The sequence below is a fragment of the Zea mays genome, chromosome 3, assembly GCF_902167145.1.
Source record: "Zea mays cultivar B73 chromosome 3, Zm-B73-REFERENCE-NAM-5.0, whole genome shotgun sequence".
In the NCBI taxonomy this organism is placed as follows: domain Eukaryota; kingdom Viridiplantae; phylum Streptophyta; class Magnoliopsida; order Poales; family Poaceae; genus Zea; species Zea mays.
This window is the reverse complement of record NC_050098.1, coordinates 2,816,812-2,834,406: the sequence shown is the minus strand read 5'-3', so window position 1 is coordinate 2,834,406 and position 17,595 is coordinate 2,816,812. Positions and strand designations below refer to the sequence as shown.

The following is a 17,595-nucleotide window of genomic DNA, read 5'->3' as shown; positions in this document are numbered from 1 at the left end:
AATAAAAGTAAAAAGCTTGCACTTGTGCCAAGTGTAAAGAACACACCTGACCTTGCATTATATTGTTTGTTACTACTTGTTACTGTCGACAGTTAGGTAAAAACTTCTTTCAACACAAAAAATAGACGTTCCTCCAAAATTAGGAAAGCTTTAGCACGCTGAACAGATATGTGATAACCAGGAATAATAACATATTTACAAGGACAATAAATTGTATATCCAACCTTTTCCCTCGAGAAGCGGACGTTGTGTGCAGCCTCCTCTTCGAGCCATTCAGCCACATACGACAGTTGGCAAGCAGAAGCAGGCAGATCAGAAAGTCCAAAATGACGAGGTTGATGACCATAGAGAACAAAAAAGTTGGAGAATGGCCAAGAGCAAAATGCCACGAAGTATTGTATCAGTACTTCATGACGTAGATCCAATCGAGCCACTTTGATGGACAAGCATTGACAAAAGCATCTCAAGAAGGTCTCCATGCAATGATTAACCTGTTTTGTTTGGCCATCGACTAGAATGGTATGCTATTGAGACCACATCGACATGGAAGGAATTCTTCTCTGGTGTAACCTTCTTCCTCCTTTTCATGGGCAAGATCTCTTTCATACTACTCTTCTTGGCTACCTTCTTCTTTGGCACACCAAGGCTCCCTCATCGCTTGTATCCATAAGACACCCAACATTCCTCTTTTATCGACTTAACGTGGACAACTCTCCAATCTCGCATACTAGGTGCCTCGGTAAAGAATGCAGTGGTTAGGTCAAGCATGAATATTTTGAAGACTTAGCGTCCTTGATCAAGTTCTTTGTGTGATAGGTATTGTCACACACTTCGTTATCCTTTGGAAGTATGAAAGTAAGGGTATGTAACACTCGTTGAAGCTAGTGTCGGGCCATTTGAAATGAACCTTAAGCATCAACATCCAGAGATCAAAACACAACATATTCCATTGCTTTGAAGAGTCCTTATAGAGCAGATCCATTGCCACATACTTCATCTTTTTTATGTTCTCTAGTTACCATATGGGCTTCCAAATAGAAGGTCATCATTGTTGAGGCGGTTAATAAAATCTTTAAATAACTGTGCATTCTCAAGGTTCACCAAGGACGGCTCACCAAGATCCTCATCATTGTCACCTCTGTCGTCGACTACACCTTGGACAAAATCATCCATCAAGGTGAAATCATTCTTGACATCAATGGTGTGCCTGACTAATGATAATGAGGCCCTTCATGATCTGTATTCACTATCTACAAGAAATTTCCTCCAAATGCACCAACACACTCTCATCTCCTTCCCTATGAAACTTCTAGACTATGTATCACTTCATGAAACCCCACCTAATCAAGTGAGATTGGCCTTGACGCCATCTAGAAGCCTGACTTGCTTATGATTCCTTGTCAATTCACACGCAAAGCATTGCCTTTGAGCAGTATCGCCAAACTTTTTCATCTGGCCTGAAGAGTTATGATATCCTTGAAGTATAGTACATCCATTTTTACCTTTCCGTGCCAATTAACCTTGTATACATGTAGCGAAAAATATTAATAAGACTAACTTGAATCACTTTAATGACTAATTTGTTGTAAATAACACAAATATAGACAAAAACACCATTAGATAGCAATATAGCTTCTCTATATCACACAAAAACATAAGATAAGTATAACAATATTATAAAATTCATACAAATGAAGAACATAACGTGTTTTCTCTCTCCTCCACCATAGATATAGTTCTAGATCTAGATCACCTAAAACTTGAAAAAGAGGAAACAATAAGGATGTGAGAGTGTATAGGAATCTCCCATCGTGTGCTCTTTCGAGGAGTACCTAAAACGGTGATTTTTCAGAGTTCTAGATCTCCAACCAATCAAAAAAAGGAGGTGCTCATGGATAAAGAAGGCGGGAGTTGTTGGGAATTATATTTATAATCAAGTATTAACAAGGATGGACATTCTAAGGGTGACCAATTTCATTAATGGGCCCATTAATAGAGGCGCTCGCCTTAGCAGCACATTCTTTGTTAATTGATTAACTGAGACAGACTGTGTAATTATAAGGTGTCCTCCTCCATTAATAATCAATTACAAATATGTAATTATAGTAGTATTACAAAGAAATATATATAAATGATGAACAAAATAAGTTTCCTCTCTCCTCCACCAAAGATCTAGTCCTAGAACTATATCACCTAAAACTTGAACAAGAGGGTACAGTAATGATGCAAGAGCGTATAGAAATCTCCTATGTGTGCACTTATAATCTATGATAATAGAGATGGGTGTTCTAAAGGTGATTGCCTTTATTAATATGTCTACTAATGAAGGCGATCGTCTTAGCAACCCTGCCTCCGTTGATCGACTAATAGAGGCGAACTTTTAGGTGTCCTCCTTTGTTAATAGTTGGTTAACGTAGACGATTGTCGTAAAACGTTTGTCTTCATTATTAGTCTATTAACATAGATGGTTCTCTTATTAATCCAAATGCAATGTATAATAGTATAATGAACAAGTTTTGTTTTAAAAATAAACTAATTAGTTTATCCCCGACACCATATATTTTGAGATTTTTAGAAACTTTCAAATGATTGTATATTTTGTAAAATAAGACTATACAAAATATATGGCCTAATTAGTTTATTTTAAAAATATAGTTGCTTGCTTCTATAACCATATAGCGTAATTCCTTCTATAACTATAGTTATAGAAGCAACTATATGGTTTTAGAAACCATGCATATAGCGGTCATCCAGTAACCCACCTAATATATTCGTCTTATGAAACTATAGTTGCTTGCTTCTATATAATTCCTTCTTTTGTAAAGCTTAGTAAAGTTGGCAACCACCATGGCATAAATAGATGCCAATACGACATGAGCCGTGCTTTCTCAGGGGGAATTTATTGTCACTTAAGCAATATAAATTTAGCAAATTATTAGTTCGTTTGGAATATCTTTCTTAAAATAAATTCGGTAAAATATAAACATCCAGGTTCAAGAAAGCACGGCTCCACTAAGGGTACGCTTGGTTGGAGAGTCAAATAGAATATAGTGATTCCATTCTAGTATTTGTGAATGGAACCGTTCTATTCTGCGTTTGGCAAGAAGAACAAAGTCACACTATTTTTTGTTTGGTTGAAAAGTAAAATAGAGCGGAACCGTTCAATTCTTTGTTTGGTTTGAGAGCTGTATGAGTATAGAGGGGAGGAGAAGAGGGAGAGCGCTCACGTCCGGGAGAGCGCTCGCATCCAGTCGTTTTTGTAGAGCGAGAGCGTTCCCACTACTTATATTAAATTTTCATATGGAGATCCAGGAGCCACTCCGCTCTTATTTTGTTAGAAACCAAACGTCCAAAAAATTAGAATATAGTCACTCTATTCTCCCCCGCTCCTCAACCAAACACACTCTAAAAGCATCTCTAAGAAGTCTCTAAGAAATCGTAATTTAAGCTCTCCAACGTCTCCATCTTCTTCTCCCCATATTATTGGTGTCTCCTGTCGGCTAGCTGTTGTCTCGTAAATTTGAACGTCGTCAATCGCACCCTAATCGCCTCAGCACGCTAGGTATTTCAAAAATATTAGGAACTACTTATTAGCAGTCTGCTGTGCGTTTATCTTCTTTTTAAAAAAATCTTTTTAACAACAACCCTAATAAAGCATTTTAGGGAATATATTTTGTGTTTTTCTGGAGTTGCTCTAAATCCCTGTCTATAGAGAGAGAGGATGGGTATACGTGTTTGGAAACAGAGAGAGAAATTGAAATGCGTGCTTTGAACAAAGAAAATGCCTCTATCTTTCCACTAAAATCCTATAGCGCTAGCCAGCGATTTCATATAGGAACTGGAAAAAAAAAAGAATCTCTTTGATCTACGGTTTTCCCTTTCCTTCGCAGAAGCCCCAGAAAAAGGAAAAAAATCTCTACATCCTGCAAATCCATTGTTTTGCGGCTGTCACTACTTAGTACGTAGGTCATAAACCCTGACCGGCACAATACTACCTACGTGTTTTGAGCTGCTTGATTATACACAAATGCATTAGTGGGAAAAGAATAAACAGAAAATATTGTGTAACGTTGTTCTTAATAGCAAAGTGGCACAACACCCAATCAACTTGGCATGGCCGTTCCTGACTGTTTAGGGGCCCGGAGCGAAATCCGATATGGTTCACACACATAAATAAATATTATTAAATATTCAACGTATAAAATTATTATGCACCGTTTTCAAGTTTATAAGATGACAAATATAAAATATAGTCAAAAACACTTATTTGGTACCTGATATCACTAAAAATATATTCTAACATTTTGTGATACAAAGTCATCGTTTATACCATTAAGATCAATCTCATCTAACATTTTTTTTGATACATAGAATCGACAAATAATTTAACCTCTATTGAGTCATTGTTGACCTTAAAGTTTACAAAAATATTTCAATTTTAAAAGGCTTCTCTCCGCCGATGCAAACATCATGTGTATAGTAAATAATACTCCATCTATATCAAAACTGAATTCGTTTTGCTTCTTTATTAGATTTATATAATACTTGGTGTATATGTTTTATATATGTGTCTACATTGATCATCATCCAGTTGAATATAGACATAAAAAACAAGAGCTAAAACAAATATTATTTTGGACGGAGGGAGTATTCGATAAGTAATTGAGACATTAGTTTAACAATCTAAACGATAATGGTCGATAGCGCGTCGCTCTTTGCATATTTGTGTCTAGAGTAGATATGCTTAACGGGAAAAAGTATTGGCGTCCGGTGGCTACGGGACCCTCTATTTTTAGGGGTATGGTGCAGCTGCACCCTCCGCACCCCCTCAGGTATGGCCCTGCAACTTGGTCGGCCTACCTGGCTTCTTCCCTGCCTTCACGTGCACCAGGACACAACATCTCATCAGGTCAAAAGTGGTTCGATCACTCTGCGCCCATAGATCAAATCAGGTTGTCAGTGTTCGCTTGAGCCAGATGTAGCTCTCCCCCTGCTTCTTTGTCCAAGCGCTTCCTCTTCCTCCTCGTCTTCTCTAGAGAGAGAGAGAACGGGGCGGAGTCCTAGTGCCACAATGAAGCCCCAGCCCATCACCGTTGTGTGCACTCTCCTTTAGGGTTTAGGGTTTTAGGGGGGACGCACGACCGTGGGGACGGCCATTCAACACGCCCTTATGGCCCGTGTGCATGCGACTAGCGTGCTAGACTAATGGTCAGACTGTCTTCTTCCCTAATTCGATGATGATAAGGTGAGTTCTTCTCCTCTTATCTCATATGTGTGTGCTCGAGATAGTTAGGGTTAGGGTTCGAGGAAAACCTGTGAGACTCCTTTTGTCTCCATCTTCTGTTTGCTTTATAGTGGATGAATCCAAGACTTTTGGAAGGGGTTGCTCAGATTCATCTCTTAAATCAAAGGGTTTGACACATCTAGGGTTAAAGTCTAGGCACCAACCTTGCTTTGGTACTGTTGTTAGACCTTGTTGAACCTTGTACATGAATCCTAGTTACTAGATGTGATAGAACTCATATGTTATTTCTTTGGGTTGGACGGCAATGCTAAAACGATGTAGCTCTACATAGAGACAACGAGGTAGAGTGATGACAGCCTTTTCCTTCACTAACCACGCAGAAGAGATTAGATCTCACGAGTGTTATATGGTAGAGGAGGTTACGACAAATGTTGGTTCACATATCGACCATCTTCCTTTTTAAATATATAGTGGTGTAAAAAAGGCCATTGTGTCTGATTAGGGTGCGAGGTAGAGTCTGACTTGGTCCCTTAATCGAGCCGGATGAGATTAAACCGACAAAATAAAGTAAGATGCAACATACAAGGTATCTATTTCTAACTAATGAGATATATGTCACTTAATAGGTAAGGGCATGTACAACCCCATTTAATATGGGTCTCTTAAGTGTCTTTAGGGGTTAACTAAAAAGTACAAGAGGCGGTCTGTTTGTGTTTGTGAAGAGTGTCTCCACACAATTATCTTTACATATTGTCTTTTAACTATATTTATGATTTAGAAGTTTAGGGTTGTATCATATAATATTTTAGTTGTCTCGTATACTTAAAAAACTGATCTAAGAGTTTAGGGTTGTATGTGTCCTAATAACATAAACGATATAGCGGGGCTTAGGCCCAAGACTTATGTGACATGATTACATGAACTAGCAGTTGTGTTATTTACGCGGGCCACCTTTGCCAACAATTTGTCTATATTACACAAGGACATGTACAACCTCATTTAATACATCGTCTGTTGAGATATTTCTAAGGGATATATATATAAGGGATAATCTCTTTGCGAAGAGTCTGTCCCTACATGACACTCTCGCATATTAATCTAGTACTCGACAAAAAGCACTCGGCAAAGCGCCAAACACTCGGCAAAGAGCCGGATTCGGGTAGTGATTGTCTCTTAACTATATTTATAATGTGACTTATTTTAAAGACACTTCATACTATCTTTTAGCTACCTCTTATACTTTCAATCTAGTACGCAGAGTTGTACATACCCAAAATTTGCTCTTCGTGAGTCTAGTGTGGGTAAACTAAATTAATTTTTCATATCCAAAACTAATTAAATTACTTTGTTTAATAGAGGAATGCTCGGACAAGAAAAGGATTCGGGGACTAAGGGAGAACGAATCCTCTAAAGATCGAATCCGGCCGTTAATTGCTGTCTCCAGCACTGAGAGATTCCCATATGTTTTGTTTATATATAAGATAGCACAACAAGGACGTACAGTGCATGAGCAGATGCCACAAGGAATAAAGATTAGCGTCAGTTTCCATGCATATGCATGCCAACCTCACAAATAAACAAACAAGGCCAAACAAATTATGAATCAAATCAAGGCAAGGCGTGTTGTTTCTCTGTCCCGCACAGTAGGAGAGGGGACGTACGCAGATGTGATCGTCCAACGGCTCAGATTTGCTCATGACCTCTATATAAGCCCACCAACGCTTAGGCTATCGTTGTACTCGAGCTACTTCACAAGCCTCGATGGCATGCTACGGGATGAATGAAGCCATGAAGAAGAAGAAGAAGATGCATGATTAAGAAAGGCGATCGAAGAGCTCCCTTCGATCCAATCCAGGAGGGGAAGTGGTCGGTTGCAGCTGCCGGTTCATGGATACCTCTCTGGTGCAGCAATGGCCGCTGCTCACCTCTGCACTTGCATGGGTGTGCATGACCCGGGAGATGAGCCCGCCATCATCTTTCCCTCGTGCTTGGATTGAAGGGAGCTCCTCTCTGTCTGTCTGTCTGTCTCTCTCTCTCCCTTTCCTTCCCGTGGCGGTCTACTGATAATTTCTCGTCATTTCTATCTCTTACTTGCAGTTGCATTGCAGACATGGATATGCATGCTATTGCCTCCCAAGCGCCGGGAAACTTTAATCTGGATAATTGGATTCATGCATAAATGAACCAGTATGTATATATATACGTGTGTATCACGTTTCAGGACAAGCCTGATGTACAATTTTGCTCTATCTTTTTACTGTTTCAATAACTTTTACAGATTGTTCGTTTCAATTAAATAAATAATTATATAACAAGTTTTTGCAACTTTTTCATTGTTTGGACATGTTCCTTTTTTTTACACTTTTTGCTTCAAGTAAATGAACCAAGAAGGCATTTGCAATAATTGAACAATTGAGATTTGGGTGTCGTAGTAATTGACAAACTAATTGACACCATCTTGTTTCCTTGGCCATCAACCAACGTACCATTATTATTAATATCTAAATATGAACCGGCGTACTGTATGTATACAATATGTCCGAACATGATGTGACTAGAGATGTCTAAATGGCCGCCCGGTCCGGCCCGGACCTGGTGAAGCCCGGCCCGTTTTGGACCTGACCCGCCAGGCACGGTTAGAAAATCGGGCCGGGCCTTCTAGGAACGTGGGCTCAATTTCCTGTCCGAGCCCGACCCGCATCGGGCCTAAAGGCCCGTTTAGCACGAAAAAACGGGCCGAAAAACGGGCTATGCGAACCGGTAAGCACGGTTTAGTGTAAAAAAGCGGGTTTAACGGGCTTAGAGGTAAACGGGTCGTGCCTAGTTTCTTGTTCGAGCCCGGCCCGCTTATTCGTGCCGGGCCGGCCCGGGCCCGCATAGAACCGGGCCGTGCCGGGCTCGGACCGGGCCCAAACAACGGGCTTCGTGCCGGACTCACGGGCCTCGTGCTTATTGGACATCTATAGATGTGACTATCGAGTCTATGGCATTGCAACGTCAGTCAGCGTGTTCGACGCGCCGTACGCCATTGTCCAGATGGCAACGGAAAATTTCTGTCGGAAAATAGCTTCTCATCCACATCCCTGCGACGAAAAAAAAAATTGTGAGATCCTCAAGAGCACTTGCGGTTGTCGGAGACATTTTTTACTCATCTCCATTTCCTGCAAAGATAAATCTTCAACAGATATCTCCGTCTCCATTTAAATTATAATTAGAGCATATGTCATTTATTATTAATACAAAACATTATCACTTATGCATATTGTTATATATAAGCAATCATTATATATACATCAAAATAAACATAATTGTACAATCAGTGATCTTTTAACATGTAATTATTTATTTTTATCATTAACTATTATATAAAACATCATCACATGGAGAACTTTTCCCCGTAGGAAGAGTTAAATTTCTCTTGCTATTTAAATTCAAAAATAAAAGAGAATTTAGCTCCTTCAGATATTCTTACTTCTAAGGACTAGTTTGGGAACTCTATTTTAATAAGGGATTTTAATTTTCCTAAGGGAAATTAGTTTATTTTTCTTTTGAAAAAATAAAAAAAAATAAGAAAATAGTGTTCCAAATCTAGCTCTAAATAGGTCTAATGGAGTAATTTCTCGCAGGAATCGGGGACGCATGCGCATTGCCACCTCCCCACTCCCTGCCTGAATTTTTTGCATTTTGGCCCTTCCTTGGAAAAAAATCACGTTTAGACTCTAGAAAATTTTAATGTCATTTTTGGACTCTTTGTTCGACGCCATAGCCTATGGCGCCGAGGTACGTGCTGCGCTGGCACGAACGGACGTCGTGGCGCCGACGTGGCACCGAGCTCGGCGCCATAGATTTTGACGTTGAGCTCAATTGTTTACACAAAACTTGTCTAGCTCAGTTGGTAGAGCGTAAGGTTTTTAACCTTGTGTTTGTGGGTTCAAGCCCCACGGTGGATGATTAATATTTTTTGTCTTTGTCACTGATTTGTTTTTTTTTGTTGTCCAGATTTTTCGTTTATGTCGCTGATTTATCTGTCTAGATTTATTTCTCATCCACATTTTTTTGTTTTTGTGACTGATTTGTTTATTCGTCTAGATTTTTTGTTTATCCGGCGAGCACAGCGGCTGTGTGCCACAGTGGCCTTAAGCCGTCAACTTCCTCTTTGTTTGCTCAGCTAACCACAATAAAAATCAAATGATAACACTCTTATTTCAATCATGACCACATAAAAAGAAGCACACATATTCATCTTTTTTCCTTCGCACTAAATAAAAGTATACTCCATTATATACTTGTCTCATGGATGATATATTTTAGAATTTACTGCATAAATTACTCCACTAGGTGATACCTAATTCCAGTCCCTCCATTTACCATGACATTTTTCAAACAAATTTAAGTTTTTCAAGTGGACAAAATACTTTGTGAGCTTGTGTCTGTGTGTAGGGGTACAGTCCCTCACTTTTATATTTAATTTACATACTACTAAACTAAACAGTATAGTTAATCCGCGGATTTAATTAACCTTTCTATGCTAATCTTCAAATTGCATTTCCAAAAGAATTTTAAACATTATAGTCCATTTGCGGTTCAGTTTGATTTTCCTAGGTATAGGTTAGCTGAGCAAACAAGGGAGGAAGTTGACGACTCGCGACCACTATGGCACACAACCGCTGTGCTCGCCGGATAAACAAAAAAATATAGACGAATAAACAAATTAGTCACAAAAACAAAAAAAATCTGTATGAGAAATAAATCTATACAGACAAATCAGCGACATAAACGAAAAATCTAGACAAAAAATAGATCAATGACAAAGACAAAAATATTAAAACGCCCACCGTGGGGCTCGAACCCACGACCACAAGGTTAAGAGCCTTGCGCTCTACCAACTGAGCTAGACGGGCTTTGTGTACACAATCGAGCTCGGCGCCAAGATCTATGGTGCCGAGCTTGGTGCCACATCGGCACCACGACGTCCGTTTGTGCCAGCGCAGCACGTACCTCGACGCCATAGCCTATAGCGCCGAGCAAATGATCCAAAAATGACATTAAAATATGTGATTTTTTTCCAAAAAAGGGCCAAAATACAAAAAAAAAAAATCGGACTCCCTGCTCACTAGCTGTCTCATCCCCGAGTGTCCACTCGATAAAACGACAAGGGCAAGGGCAGTACAGTGTCGCACACTCGCACTGAACTGAACTGAACTGACAACAGTAAAGATCACTGCCATTTCGTTCTATTTCCTTTCCTGAACAACGACGCTGGGTGAGGAAACGAACATGCCCAAGACAACGACGACTCTTTTCATCAAATCAACAAACAAAAAACAGCAATCTCCTGGTCGGCTTACGTGCTACTCGAGCTAACGTCAGTCTCGACCACCTCGTCGTCAAACAAGGTCTTGGACACGGCCCCGAGCGCGGCGGACCTCCTCGCCGCCACCTGTCTGGCGTCGTCGGACTCCGACCCGCTCATGTGCCTTTTGCCGGAGGTCACCGGCGTCTCGAGGACGACATCGGTGCACGCGGCCCGCCGCCGCTTCGCGCACGACCTGGACCGGGACCGCGGCACCCACGCGCACGGCTCTTTCCCCGGGTGCTTGAGCGCCCAGACGCGGCGCAGGTCGGGCACCCAGCTGGTGAAGGAGGAGAGCCGCCTCTGCCGGTCCCGCCGCTCCCGGGCCCTCGCCGTCAGCTTGTCGTGCCGGTCGTCGTCCTCGCGCTGCCGGCTGCTCCTGGCGTCCCGCTGCAGCAGGTGGAGCGCGGAGGCGCTCGCGCTGTCGGAGCCCCGCTGGCTGCGGCACCTGCCGTCGTCCTGGTTGCTGCTGCTGGGTAGAGAATCTGAGTAGTCAACTCCGTCGTCGTCATCAAATAAATCAAACTCCATCTCCCTGTAGATCTTCTTGATCACATCCTCCATGGAGTTGATGTACCTGAAAAGCATTTGGGAAGTGGGAGCAATTTATCCAAGTCACATACTCACATGTAACACAATCTGAACTGCAAACATTGCTCAGCCAGTCAGTTTTTATTGGTATCTCTGGCTACCTAGCTACTTGCAGTTGCAGAAGACATGTACAGATACCATTTTCCCCTAAATCATAAAACTTGATCCTGGCAAAGAAAGCAGTATAGAGCATGAATTTGTGTAACAAAAGTGTGTAATGCTTGCCCTGATACTACACTGTTTTTTAAAAAAAAACAAAAGCCAGATTTAAATTGCAACAACATGAAGTTGCATCTCCTGGCATAGGTACCAAGTTTAACCTTACACGCTTACAGCTACTATTCACATGGAATTTAATACTAACGTTAACAAAAGAAAGTACACTAAACAACAATGAGAGGAACTGAAAGCATAGAAACTAAGTCATACCTCGACTTTATGGTCTTTTCAGCATACTCAAGAATACCGTCAGACTGAAAAGAATCCCCTTGGAGATTGATGTCAATAAATTGCAGAAGCGAGCAGATGTCTTTTATCATTTTCTGTTTTGAACCTTCCTCTATGGCAGACCCGAGTTCAGATTTGATCATTTCCATTCTAAGCAAGATCTGCAGCTCATGCCTGGTACATGCTTGTTAAGGTGTACAAAACCACAAGAAATAATCTGTTAACAACATAGAATTGCAGATGATATGTCATCCAAAATAATTGCACAGGCAGAAGGGAAAGAATGAGATTATTTTTTTAAAAAAAAGGATACTCTCGGATTTTATAACATGTACTGTGTTTTGCAGTTTGTTCTGATGCAGCAGACGCTGAGTTACTTTCTCTGTACTTTGAGACCAGTTCCTTCGGTTTCCTCAGCAAGATATTGGAAAGCTCACAGGCAATCTTTGCACTAGAACCATCTTCCGCTTCATTGTGTTCAAAGTACCGCACTGCAATCTTTCCGTGTTTAACCAACATCGCATGGACGGACAAGTCAACCAAACGTTCAGCTAAACTCCCCAGATCAGCATCTTCAGAACAAAGACTTTGCTCAATCTTATGTGGGACAGCTCCCAGAAATGCTTCTAATTCTTCCATAGAAGAGAACATGGAACTCTCTTCACCCACTGATATGTCCACTTTACTGCAATCTGCTTCATCGACAGGTATGCCCACTTCACTGCAGCCTGCTACATCCACTAGTGCGTCTACTTTCTGGCAATCTGCTTCATCCAGCGAAAAATTGACAAGACTAGCTGAAGCATCTTCTTCTGAAACCAGAACTCTTGCTTCTGAATCATCCTTCGAGGGAAGACGCTGCTCTCCTTCTGTATGTATACTTGATAGAGTACTAAGACGTGACTGTTTCACCTGTTTCATCCAGCATTTCAGAAACCGCAACTTTTTGGATGTGGTGCCATACCTGCTGAAATATAGATCCTCCAAGTCCACCACCGGCATGCTTCCATCAGCACGTTTGCGAAGCATGTCACAGAAGGTACTCCAGGTGGTCACCTCAAGTAGCTTACCGACCAGCCTGCTTCTCCTCTTCTTATCACTCTGGACCTTTGTCTCATCAGATGCACCACAACTTGGCGTCTCGGAGGCTTTGGCAGACATGACATTCTTCTCAAGATGAAGTAAGGCACAGTTCATCGAGAAGGGCATGAGAACACCATCTACGGAGTTTCCATCTCCATCAGAAACTGAGACTACTGCACAATAGTTCCTTCTACTAAGGAACACCAAAATTAGCTGCCAAATTGGCTTGGCAACCCCTAATCGGTCCTTCTCGTCACCAAGGACCAATTCAAGAATCCGATGAGGAAAATACTCCTTATCTACAGCTTCTTCACCGTCAGCCTTGCTCCCCTCCCGTTGGAACCCTCGAACCACGGCAACATCCCCATCCATCAACCGCTCCCAATTCCCCGCCTCACACACCGACCTGACATGTATCCTGGACACGGCATTGCCGCTGGCCTGCTGCAACCGTGAGGAGCCAACCACCTCGACCTCACAGCCCTTGCAGACAAGTGGTTTGCCCTCCACATCCGCGATCTCCAACACCACCTCCCCTCGCCGTCCACCTTCCCCGCCGCCAAGTCCAACACCTCCCCACACGAGCGCCGGCGGTGCAACGGCCGACCCCAACGCGACCGCATCGGCGGTAGTGAACCACCAGCCCAGCTCGGTGACCGCCCTCCTGATCCCCTCACTGGCGGCGGCAGAGGCGGAGACGGAGGCGGATGGGACGACGACCCAGCACACCTGTAGACCAATCGCCGAGAGGCGGTCCCTGACAGGACCGAAAACCTTGCGGAATTTCTCGACGAAGCTGGCGTCGTCCCCGAACAGATCGAATTCCGTGACGGGCGTGAAGAGAGCCACCAGATTGGGCGGCGGATCGAAGCCGCGGCAGCGACGGCGGCGAGGGGGGTCGTGGTCCCAGGAGTAGTCGTGCTCAAGCTGGAGGAGAGATTTGGCGACTGACGAGGAGGCGGGGGCGCGCGGGTGCGCGGGGGTCGCCCGGAGCGCCAGGCAGCGGAGCGGGGCGAGGGACGCGAGGGTGGCCGGGTGGAGGTCGAAGGAGAGCGGGGTGGGGGCGGCCGGGAGCGGCCTAGGGAGGAGGGAGGAGGAGAGGATCGGGGAGAGGGAGGAGAAGAAGAGGCGCCCCGCGGAGAGGGACGCCGGGGACCGGCAGGCGGCGAGCAGGGAGGTGGCGGCGGGCAGGACTTCGGCGAGGTAGGAGGCGGCAGCGGGGGTGCTTGAGCTGGAAGTGGGGAGGAAGGTATCGAGGTCTAGGAGGAGGACTATACGGCGGGGCTCGCCAGCGCCGGCCGTCATGGCGGTGGCGGAGGGAGAGTGGTTAGGTGTCAGATCTGTGTGCGGGTTGCCTCTGTGTTTTTCTGGTGGAGATTGGGGAATTTCCATTCTTTTGGCGGGAAGGTTGAACGAGCCGGCAAAGAAGCGCGCGGCGCATGGAGTGACTCACTGCTTGGTGGGGCCAACTCAGGACCGTGGCCCCGTAGAAGTAGTGGGGCAGCCGGCGACCGGCGTCGAGGTCGAGCCGTCGAGGATCATGTGAATGCGAATGCTTGCCATGCTTGGTTAGCCAATTCCAATCGTTTAACAGCGCCCCCATTCGACTTTGGGATGTTTGTTTGGTGTTATAATATGTCTAGATTATGTAATCTAACAAATTTTGAACTATCGTTCACAATTTATTAATCTAGTAAATTATAACTTCAAACAAATGTGTCCTTTATACTATACTCTAATCACACTCAACACTGAGTGTTCCGAACAATATGTACAACAATGGTGGTACTTAGTGACAGTAACATGAGTATGTCTTGTCATAGTTGCTGATCTATATATGATATATGTGTCGATCGTGTCACGGTAGTGAGCATGTCATGCTATAGTGGTCGGTATAAGAATCTGTGCTACTGAGATTGATGTAGTTGGTCTGAAGTCATTGGCCCTAACAGGGTTGTTCACTTTTGGAATCATAGTGATGTAGGAACTATTGAGACTTTCTGAAAGTCGCCTAAAGGGGGGTGAATAGGGCGAAACTGAAATTTACAAATATAAACACAACTACAAGCCGGGGTTAGCGTTAGTAATAAAGAAACGAGTCCGCGAGAGAGGGCGCAAAACAAATCCCAAGTGAATAAGCGAGTGAGACACGGAGATTTGTTTTACCGAGGTTCGGTTCTTGCAAACCTACTCCCCGTTGAGGAGGCCACAAAGGCCGGGTCTCTTTCAACCCTTCCCTCTCTCAAACGATCCCACGGATCGAGTGAGCTTTCTCTTCTCAATCACTTGGAACACAAAGTTCCCACAAGGACCACCACAAGTTTGGTGTCTCTTGCCTCAATTACAAGTGAGTTTGATTGCAAGGAAAGGATCAAGAAAGAAGAAAGCAATCCAAGCGCAAGAGCTCGAAAGAACACAAGCAAATCACTCTCTCTAATCACTATGGCGTTGTGTGGAATTTGGAAGGGATTTGATCTCTTTGGTGTGTCTAGAATTGAATGCTAGAGCTCTTGTGGTAGTTGGGAAGTGGAAAACTTGGATGCAATGAATGGTGGGGTGGTTGGGGTATTTATAGCCCCAACCACCAAAAGTGGCCGTTGGGAGCCTGTCTGCTCGATGGCGCACCGGACAGTCCGGTGCACACCGGACATGTCCGGTGCCCCCGCCACGTCATCACTGTCGTTGGATTCTGACCGTTGGAACTTCTGACTTGTGGGCCCGCCTGGGTGTCCGGTGCACACCGGACATGCACTGTTCCTTGTCCGGTGTGCCAGTATGGGCGCGCCTGACTTCTGCGCGCGTTGCGCGCGCAATTAATGCGTTGCAGGTAGCCGTTGGCGCCGGGTAGCCGTTGCTCCGGAGTTGCACCGGACAGTCCGGTGCACACCGGACATGTCCGGTGAATTATAGCGGACTAGCCGTTGGAGATTCCTGAAGCTGGCGAGTTCCTGAGGCCGCTCTTCCTTGGCGCACCGGACACTGTCCGGTGTACACCGGACAGTCCGGTGAATTATAGCGCGAGTGCCTCTGGAAATTCCCGAAGGTGGCGAGTTTGAGTTGGAGTCCTCTGGTGCACCGGACATGTCCGGTGGTGCACCGGACACTGTCCGGTGGCACACCGGACAGTCCGGTGTGCCAGACCAGAGGTGCCTTCGGTTGGCCCTTTGCTCCTTTGTTGAATCCAAAACTTGATCTTTTTATTGGCTGAGTGTGAACCTTTAACACCTGTATAATCTATACCCTTGGGCAAACTAGTTAGTCCAATTATTTGTGTTGGGCAATTCAACCACCAAAATTATTTAGGAACTAGGTGTAAGCCTAATTCCCTTTCAATCTCCCCCTTTTTGGTGATTGATGCCAACACAAACCAAAGCAAATATAAAAGTGTATAATTGAACTAGTTTGCATAATGTAAGTGCAAAGGTTGCTTGGAATTGAGCCAATATAAATACTTACAAGATATGCATGGATTGTTTCTTTCTTATATAACATTTTGGACCACGTTTGCACCACATGTTTTGTTTTTGCAAATTCTTTTGTAAATCCTTTTCAAAGTTCTTTTACAAATAGTCAAAGGTGGTGAATAAGAGTTTTGCAAAGCATTTTCAAGATTTGAAATTTTCTCCCTCTGTTTCAAATGCTTTTCCTTAGACTAAACAAAACTCCCCCTAAATGAGATCCACCTCTTAGTGTTCAAGAGGGTTTTGATATACCATTTTTGAAATACTATTTTCTCCCCCTTTTGAACACAATAGGATACCAATTGAAAATATTCAACACTAAGTTTTTGAAATTGGTGGTGGTGCGGTCCTTTTGCTTTGGGCTCTTACTCTCTCCCCCTTTGGCATGAATCGCCAAAAACGGAATCATTAGAGCCCTCGAAGTGCGTTCTTCCCCTTTGGTCATAGATAAATGAGTTAAGATTATACCAAAGACGAAGTCCGGTCCTTTTGTTTTGGGCTCTTACTTTCTCCCCCAAAGACAAAGGGTGACTTTGGAGCGTCGGCGAAAGATGAGTTACGTAGTGGAAGCCTTTGTCTTCGCCGAAGACTCCAATTCCCTTTCAATACACCTATGACTTGGTTTGAAATAGACTTGAAAACACATTAGTCATAGCATATGAAAGAGACATGATCAAAGGTATATAGAAGAGCAATGTGTGCAATTTTAACAAAAGAAGTTCCTAGAATCAAGAATATTGAGCTCATGCCTAAGTTTGTTAAAAGATTGTTCATCAAGAGGCTTGGTAAAGATATCGGCTAATTGATCTTTAGTATTAATGTATGAAATCTCGATATCTCCCTTTTGTTGGTGATCCCTTAAAAAGTGATACCGAATGGCTATGTGCTTAGTGCGGCTATGCTCGACGGGATTGTCCGCCATTTTGATTGCACTCTCATTATCACATAGCAAAGGGACTTTGGTTAATTTGTAACCGTAGTCCCGCAGGGTTTGCCTCATCCAAAGCAATTGCGCGCAACAGTGGCCTGCGGCAATATACTCGGCTTCGGCGGTGGAAAGAGCGACCGAATTTTGCTTCTTTGAAGCCCAAGACACCAAGGATCTTCCCAAGAACTGGCAAGTCCCCGATGTGCTCTTCCTATTGATTTTACACCCCGCCCAATCGGCATCCGAATAACCAATTAAATCAAATGTGGATCCCCTAGGATACCAAAGCCCAAACTTAGGAGTATAAGCCAAATATCTCAAGATTCGTTTCACGGCCGTAAGGTGAGCTTCCTTAGGGTCGGCTTGGAATCTTGCACACATGCAAACGGAAAGCATAATATCCGATCGAGATGCACAAAGATAAAGTAATGAACCTATCATCGACCGATATACCTTTTGATCCACGGACTTACCTCCCGTGTCGAGG

General features: G+C 43.6%; 1 protein-coding gene, 1 long non-coding RNA gene and 2 other non-coding genes across 4 annotated transcripts; 2 read left to right on the top strand and 2 right to left on the bottom strand.

Annotated features, from left to right (window-relative positions):
* The first annotated feature begins 6,980 nt into the window (after window positions 1-6,980).
* On the top strand, window positions 6,981-7,566 carry LOC113146416 (MIR159cHG). The gene has a single exon (NR_158559.1). It is a non-coding gene; the product is annotated as an MIR159cHG (long non-coding RNA).
* On the top strand, window positions 7,056-7,272 carry MIR159c (microRNA MIR159c). The gene has a single exon (NR_121070.1). It is a non-coding gene; the product is annotated as a microRNA MIR159c (primary transcript).
* A 2,507-nt stretch (window positions 7,567-10,073) lies between the features above and the next one.
* TRNAK-CUU (transfer RNA lysine (anticodon CUU)) lies at window positions 10,074-10,146 on the bottom strand. The gene has a single exon. It is a non-coding gene; the product is annotated as a tRNA-Lys (tRNA).
* Window positions 10,147-10,441: 295 nt separating this feature from the next.
* Window positions 10,442-14,067, bottom strand: LOC100277819 (uncharacterized). The gene is made up of 3 exons (NM_001361301.1): window positions 11,950-14,067; window positions 11,619-11,810; window positions 10,442-11,175 (listed from the first exon to the last, which is right to left on the bottom strand). The coding sequence occupies exons 1-3, from the start codon at window positions 14,022-14,024 to the stop codon at window positions 10,590-10,592; spliced, it is 2,853 nt and encodes a 950-aa protein (NP_001348230.1). The 5' UTR covers window positions 14,025-14,067; the 3' UTR covers window positions 10,442-10,589.
* Window positions 14,068-17,595: the final 3,528 nt, after the last annotated feature.